Genomic DNA, 8,344 nt, shown 5'->3' with positions numbered 1-8,344 from the left:
CTATATATATGAGTATAAACACATAAGTGGGAATATAATGTTTATGGTGTGTGGTAAAAGGCTTTATTCACCCAACATCATATCATAAACACCTTTCTATTTCAACTAATATTCACCATTTTTTCTAATTTGTTTATTGCCTGTATTATAAATGGTTTTGAGATGAATTACCTTCATAGTAAAATTTCTGCTAATAATCCCTAATTATTCCGTTAAGAGAAGTTCCTAGAAGTGAGATTTCTAGCTAGTTTTTTAATGCTTTTGAGGCATATGGCCACATCACTGTTTAGAGTGTTGTAGCAATTCACAATTCCAGCAGCACTATATGCAAATACTTATATCCCCACACTTTTTCCAAGACTTAAAGTTATACACATAATCACTCAAATCTTTGAGAAGTTTCTAAAATAAAAATATTAATCTCATTGATGTTTCCATTTTGTATTTGCTAGAATTTGAGCTCTTTATGTTTTATTAATAATTTACATTTTTTTTCTTTTGCAAACTGCTAATTCTTGTCCTTTGGCAATTTTTCTTTTGGGACATTTTTATTGATTTGTAAGGGCTCTTTATATGTTAAAGACTTCAATGCTTTTTCATTAATGCTACTCTTTTTTTCTTAATTTGTCACTTGTAATTTACTTTTAGGGCCTATTTTGGTAAGCAGATATTTTAAATTATTGAAACAATCAAGGTTTGAAATGGCTGTTGTAAAGAATGAGTACAAGATGTATCTAGAAGCAAAGAGAAAGATGATTAAATCACTATGTAAAAGGCTTAGCTGATATTGGAAACCATACATTTTGAGTAACTTCAAACTGCAAACCGGAGAAGCACTTGGTAACTTAGGTGCAGAGGGATTCTTAAGTCATCCCGGATCAACCCTGTGAAAGTTGATATGTGAAAAAAAAAAAAAAAAAAACTAGTCCTTGCCCAAAGGAAACCTAATGGGCAACTTAGTCCCCTCCTTTTTATATAACATACAGAGACATCAGGTGAAAAGAAAAGCAGAGTATCAAAAAATTAAAAACTCACTCAAACAGCAAAGAAGCAGTTTGAACATTTAAACCATTGAGCATTTTCCTGTGCTTTTACATGGCTCCTTTTATATGAACGACATCTGTTTTTAAGAAATGTTCTTGAGAAGAACATCAGCCATCTTCCTATAGACTCCAACTTTGAACCAAGATGGGGGGAAAATGAGACTCTCCCAGACACACACTTTTACCTCCACCTCTCCCATTTCAGACGCCCCCCCCCACACAAGAACACACACAGAGAAATTGAATAGGGTACACAATGCACTCAGAAGGTAGGGTTTCCCCTATTGTTTTCTCAGAAGCTGGACCAAATAAGGCATTTGTGTGTTAGTAAATGTGTTAGTGTATTGCTGAAATAATGGACCACATGGATCAAGATAAGCGGCACTGAGAGAAAACAGGAGGGGGTTGGGGCCCCATGGAGTTGAAGATCAGATATAACAAAAGGAGAACAGGAGAGAGCTGTAAGTTTAGGACATTTTCCATAATTTTCTCCTATCATACTTTTCATTATTGCTTCTAATCCATTTATTTGATTTTCTTCTCAAAACAATGGTTATTTCTATCTGTTACATTCACATTCCTATTTTAAATTTTCTTTATTCATCAGGGAATGTTCCTAATTTCAGAATCAATTTTCAGTCATCAAGTCTATTTACTGGATCTAATAAATTTTACTTTAGCCACTCCACTTTCCATTTACACACACACACAAACATTTCTTTCTTTCTTTCTTTCTCTCTCTCTCTCTTTCTTCCTTTCTTTCCTTTCTTTCCTTTCTTTCTTTCTTTCTTTCCGTTCATACTTATTTAAAAGTAGCACTGTCTTCCTTCATTTCAAGTTAAGTCAAGAGAATGGGGTAGGAAGGAGGAAGTTTAGAGGAGAGGAAAAAGAGAGACCATGTGCCCTTTTAAACTTGACAAGATCACAAGACACATGGTCAATAGAGACCATTCAATGAGTTACCACTTTCAATGGCCACACTCAGGGTCATGCTGGCTGACATGGAAAACTGCCAGACACTCCTGTGCTGAGCAGAGCTCCAAAGTCCAGTACTCTGTTGGCTTTTACCCGAGGTATTTTCTTGCAACTGCTGATTTGTAGGTGTCCTTTGAGATCTTGGAAACTCCAGACCCTTTCTGCCATCCCTACTTCGTTTGGGGTATATCTTCACTACCAAGTGAAGGAATCAGCATTTGATCACTTGGGAAAACATGATGACAGAGTTTCACACATCTCTTGTCTAGCTCTACTATCCTTTCTCCACAAGATAGACTTGAAGAAAGAGCAAAGGTGAGATTCCTCTGATGCACGGGTACCCACAAAGGAGGCCTCTAGACTTCCTTAAGGAGGTGAGGAGCTGACCGAAGACCTAGGACTTCCCTGATCCAAGGCAGAGTCCTGGACTTGAGGCGCACACACCTTACATGCTGCATCTTGCCAACCACCAAGGAGCCAGCTGGGGAAGCGCAGACACGTCATTCTTTCTGAAATTAGGTTGCAAATCATCCAAAAATCTTCTCACGAAAAGAAGCCATGAATTTCCTTGGCTCAAGGGACCCTCAATCTTGGCTTAGATTTGCCATTGTAAATAGAAGTGTCAGGTTTTGCATTTGAACTCTTAATTCACCACATATCACCCCTGCCTAGAAAACTAAAAAGTAAAACCCATCCTTGTCCAAAATTAATCTAACAGTCCTTTCCTTTTTATGTAACATCTAGAGATATCAGGCAAAACAAAACAAAACCAAAAAAAGCAATGTATCAAATAATTTATAACTCACTCAAGCAACAGGGAAGCAGTTTGATCATTCAAACCACTGAGCATTTTCATGTATTTTTAAATGGCTCGTTTTATATGTACAGCATCTGTTTTAGAAATGATCTTGAAGAGAAAGTCAGCCATCTTCCTACAGAGTCCAACTTTGAACCAAAGAAGGGACTAATATTAGACTCCCCTAGATGCAGGTGCCCTGTGCCACCATTTCTCTCCTGCAAGGTATCAAACACCTCAGAGAGCTCCTGAAGCAGAGAAAACACACACACACACACACACACACACACACTCACACATGGGCAGCCCATGGGAGGTTGAGAACTGCATAGAAGCAACCAGGCTGAGGTGCTCCATCAGCCCCTCCCCTCCTCAGAGCTAATGTGTAGTGACAGAGCCAACAGCAGCCCCAGGCTACTTCACTCACTCACTTGAGCTGAAAGGAAACCAAACGTTTTCAATAAGATAAAGCTCTTAGAACCCTTCATTTGCCAAATTAGAGAATGCCAAGCTTAACTCCAAACCAGAAGACCTTTCATCTCAAACCCCTGCAGAGTGGAGCCCTTACTCTGATTACACAGTGTTTCTCTCCTGAGTATAAGGTGGGAGATAGTCAGCCACAGGACAGCCCTGCTCCGGCCCCTGGTCCCAGCCCTGCCCCAGCCAGACCAGGTAACTACCTGAGACAAAGGAGTAAGCTGCTAGGATGTTGCTGAGCAAAGCCATCTCCGTGGGCTCGGTGGGGTGGCTGAGGGGCAGCCTCATGTGGCATCCAGAGAAGACCTCCTGGAGATGCTTCGGCTGAGTCAGCGTGGCCACACTCCCTCTCTTCTCTTCTGTTGGGGAATACAAAGCAAGTGATGAGACGCGTGCTGCTTTTCTGAAGCCACGTTCCAAACAGCCCGGGCTCAAGAAGAAGAGTGAGCCGGTCTCCTAATGCCGGTGAGCTCTCCAGCCAGAGGCTGCAAAGATCTGGGGTCTTGTCTTCCTTGTTCAAATGAGTCTATCGGTTTTCAAGGAAGCAGTAACTCTTTGCATCCCTTATTTCCCTGGCCTTTCCTCTTGCTCTTTCCCATCTCCCCACTTTAACCTCTCTTACCTTCCCTGGTACTCTTTATTGCAATCTCCCTGCAATCTTATTTGTAGCCTGTCAGGTCTAAATCTGTAGTGTCCAAGCCATAGTCCTCTCCTCTCCTGTTCTGCTTTCTCGGAGCCTGTACTGACGACACTTGTGTACCTTGATCAGTTTGCCTCATCCTTTAGGTCACAAATGTGTGTCCTTGGCAGTGGGCCAGTGCTGGCTGTGCCACAGTTGCCAAAATGGTTCCAGTTTTAAAATACCCACCAGAATTTGGGAGCTTGAACCTGTTCCCTGCCCCCAACTCCATGACTCCACCTGTGGCTGTGATGGGCCAAACACACACACACAGCCCACAGAGTGTCCACCCACAGAATCACCCCTCCAGGGGCCAGAACAGGGCCCTGGGATCTCACTGTTCAGTGACTCAGCCCCTGGCTGGAGGAGCAGCTCCTCTCCCCAGCTAGCTTAGCAGCTCAGACCCAGCCCAGCTCACTCAGCAAAAGCTTCTCAGAGAGCTCCTGAGCATGAGGGGGAGAGAAGTGGCGAAGACTCCATTGACTTGTGTTCAATATTATGGTGAGCAAAGAACAGGGAACTGAGTCACAGGGTACAATGAAATGTCAGGTCAGGGAAAGCTAGAGAAGCAGAAGGCTCCATCTAGTACTCCAGAGAGAACGGGCTTTCAGAGGATTATAGACATCAGTAACACAGGCCACGTTTAGAGGGCCTGAAGAGCTGCAATTCCACAAGGTGGATGGAATGGGTTACAACAGAAAATAGCACTCCCACTCAACAGAAAAGACTAACTCACAGGTGAGAAGTAACTACCATACGTCCTTAGAGCAGTGAGAGGCCTTGGAAGTAGCAGAACAAGGAGAGAGAGCTTCAGGGGCTCTGAGAAGGGGCTGACCACAACTGAGGGATTCCTGAGCCTCTGAGCCAGCGTGTGGGCCAGAGCCTCTGAGCCAGGGCCTCCTGTTGCAACCATTTATTTGAGTTCCTAAAAGGTAACAAGTGGATGATATAAATGAACGACCACTCTAAGTTCACAGGTTATTCTGAAGGTCTGAGGACCTAAGGATCCAGGAAAAGAGTGAAGCTATTGCAATATTTCCAAGCATGCAGTGAGACATGGCTATTTCAAATCCATTACCTCCTGCCTGTCTCCTCTAACGCTACATAGCACAAGTCTCATCACTTCATTTCTGATAATTCTGCAACAGTCTTCTACCGGATCTTGCTGCTGACGTCTTCTTCATGCTCAATTGTAGCACCCACTCTCACCAACAGTCTTCTTCCTACAATACAACTGCTATCACATCGCCTCACAACGCAGCACTTTAACGAATTCCCATTGAACTTCTTAACACAACATATGCCCACTTCCACAATATCTGACCCTTATCTAGCTCCTAATTTGCCTCCTATCCAAGTTGCAGACATGTGCACACAGAAACACAAACGTGCTTAATGCTTTAAAAATACCAGGTTACTTTTAATTCCCCAAATATACCAAGCTCTTTCATCTTTCCATGTTTTTGATCACGCTCTTCCTCTTGTTCAAATGTCCCCTTTCCTTCTCCTCATCTGTCTGGCAAATGTTTCATTTCAGAGAGAATTCAAAAGTTCCATGGTAGTTTCAAAATCTCAATATGGTTTTTTGCAGAAATAGAAAAATCTATGCTGAAATTCATATGGAATCTCAGGGGACACCAAAAAACCAAAACAACTTCGAAAAATAACAAACTTGAAAGTCTCACTCTTCCTGATTTCAAAACTTATTACAAATCCTTAGTAATCAAAAAGTATGAGATTGGCATAAAATAGACATAACAGACCAATGGAATAGAACAGATATCCCCCAAATCAATCCTTGAATTAGAATATAAATACTCAAATGATTTTTGACAAGGATGCCAAATCATTCAATAGGGAAAAGACTATCTTTTTAGCAAATAATGTTAGTAAAACTGGATATCCACATGCAAAAGAATGAACTCGGACCCTTACGTTACACTATATTAAAGAAAACAGCAGGTAAAATTTTTATAAAACTCTTAGAAGAAAACATAGGCTAAAGCTTCATGACATGGCATTTAACAGTAGTTTCTTGGATATGATGCCAAAATCACAGACAACAATAGTAAAAATAGCTAAATTGAACTTCATTAAAATTAAAACCTTCTGTGCATCAAAAATCACAAGAGAGCCAAAAGGAACTCCCCCCCCCCCCGGAAGAACGTATGAACAAATCATATATCTAATAAGGAGTTACTATCCAGAGTCCTATATATCCTAATTCCTAACATCAGACTCCTACAACTCAACAACAAAAAAATCCAATTTAAAAATGGGCAAAAGACTAGAAAAGACATTTCTCCAATAATATATGAATAGTCGATAGGCAGAAGAAAAGATGTTCAATACCATTAAGCATTAAAGAAATGCACATGAAAACCACGGTGAGATATCACTTCATACCCATTAGTATGACTACTCTCAAAAAATCAGAAAATAACAAGTATTGAAGAGGATGTGAGGAAATGGGAGCCCTGGCTCTGCTGGTGGGAAGATAAAATTGTGCAGCCACTATAAAAAAAATGGTATGGCAGTTCCTCAAAAGAGTTAAAATAGAATGCTACATGACCTAGCAATTCCTCTGCTGGGTATTTACTCAAAAGAATTGAAAGCAGACACTTGAACAGAATTTGCACACCAATGTTGAGAGCTGCATTATTCACAATAGCCAAAAGGCTGGAGTAACCCAAATGTCCATCCACGGATGAATGAATAAACAAAATGTGGTGTATACATACAATGGAATATTACAGCCTTAAAAAGGAAGGAAATTCTGACACATGCTACAACACGTAGGAACCTTAAGGACATTAGGCTAATGAAATAAGCCAGTCATAAAGGACAAATATTAAGTAATTCCAAGTACATGAAATACCTAGAGCAGTTCATAGAAACAGAAAGTAAGATAGAGATTTTAAGAAACTGGGGGAAGAGAGGAAAGGAGAATCAGTATACAGGGTCCAGGGTACAAAGTTTCAGTTTTGCAAGCTAAAAAGAGTTCTACAGAGAGATGATGATGATGGTTGGACAATAATGTAAATGTACCTTGTGCCAATGAACTATAAACTTAAAAATAAGATGATACATTTTGTTATGCATATTTTACCACAATTTTACACATCAGTAATAATAAGAATAATTAAGTTCTGATAAGGTACAACAGTTAATTTTGAAGGTTTTTTCATTTAGAGAATCCTATGATCAAATTTTGTTTAAATTGACAGAAATGGTAACAGAGTTATATTTTAATGGTATTAAAATTAAAGTCAATAGAATTCTAATTCTATCACATTACAAATATGACTTTTAAGTACAAGATGGCTTAATTTTAATTATAACCAAGACAACAACCATCAAATATTAAAAATGAACGGTAAATTACTATAATTCTATCACATTTATAGAATTATCAGGTGAAATATGTATCAATAAATGCAAAATGTATTTGTGTAAAATTTAATTACAAGTCACAATTTTAAAAAAATAGACTCTATAAGGAACTCGACTTGATAAAACACAACTAACCTATTAAAAATTGGGACTTTTGAACAGAGATTTTTCAAAAGAAGACATACAAATGGCCAAGAAGCATATGAAAAAAAAATGATCAGCATCACTAATCATCATGGAAATGCAGATTAAGACCACATGAGGAAAAAAAAAAAGACCACGTGAGGTACCATCTTACACCAGCCAGAATGACTATTATTAAAAAATTGAAAAATAGCAGATGTTGGAGAGGATGTGGAGGGAAAAAAAGACTCATGCACTGTTGATGGGAATGTAAATTAGTACAACCTCTATGGAAAACATATGGAGACTTCTCAAAGAACTAAAAATAGAACTACTATTCAATACAGCGATCCCACTGCGGGGTATTTAACCAAAGAAAAAGAAGTCAATACGTCAAAAAGACAGTTGCCCTCACTATTCACAATAGCAAAAACATGGATTAACCAAAGTATGACTGGATAAAGAAAGTGTGATCTACATAAACATACACACAACAAACGCCCCCCCATGGAATATTATTTAATAATAAAAGAATTGAAATCACGTCCTTTATAGCAACAGTGATGGAATTGGAGTCCATTACCTTAAGTGAAATAACACAGACACAGAAAGTCAAATATTGCATGTTCTCATTTGCAAGTGGAAGCTAAATAATGTGTACAAGTGGACAGAGGGTGTGGAATAACAGACACTGGAGACTCAGAGGGTGAGAGGTAAGAGGGGTGAGGAATGAGAAGTTACCTAATGAGTACAATGTAAGCTACTTGGGTGATGGCTGCACTAAGGGCTCAGACTTCACCACTAAGCACTATATCATGTAGCAAAACTGCACTTGTGCCCCTTAAAATGATACAAATT

The 8,344-nt window shown here is 39.4% G+C and overlaps 1 protein-coding gene across 1 annotated transcript in view; it reads right to left on the bottom strand.

Moving 5' to 3' along the window:
* Window positions 1-4,019, bottom strand: part of EVA1A (eva-1 homolog A, regulator of programmed cell death) — a 24,301-nt gene extending 20,282 nt beyond the window's left edge. Inside the window, exons 1-2 of the mRNA XM_003793359.3 lie at window positions 3,914-4,019; window positions 3,495-3,650 (exon numbers count right to left, since the gene is read on the bottom strand). Of these exons, the coding sequence (XP_003793407.1) occupies window positions 3,495-3,579 (85 nt within the window). The 5' untranslated portion in view covers window positions 3,580-3,650; window positions 3,914-4,019. The remainder of the gene's footprint in view (window positions 1-3,494; window positions 3,651-3,913) is intronic.
* Window positions 4,020-8,344: the final 4,325 nt, after the last annotated feature.

The sequence above is a fragment of the Otolemur garnettii genome, unplaced genomic scaffold (assembly GCF_000181295.1).
Source record: "Otolemur garnettii isolate 467f Iridium unplaced genomic scaffold, OtoGar3 scaffold00068, whole genome shotgun sequence".
NCBI lineage: Eukaryota > Metazoa > Chordata > Mammalia > Primates > Galagidae > Otolemur > Otolemur garnettii.
This window is presented reverse-complemented; position numbering and strand designations above follow the sequence as displayed.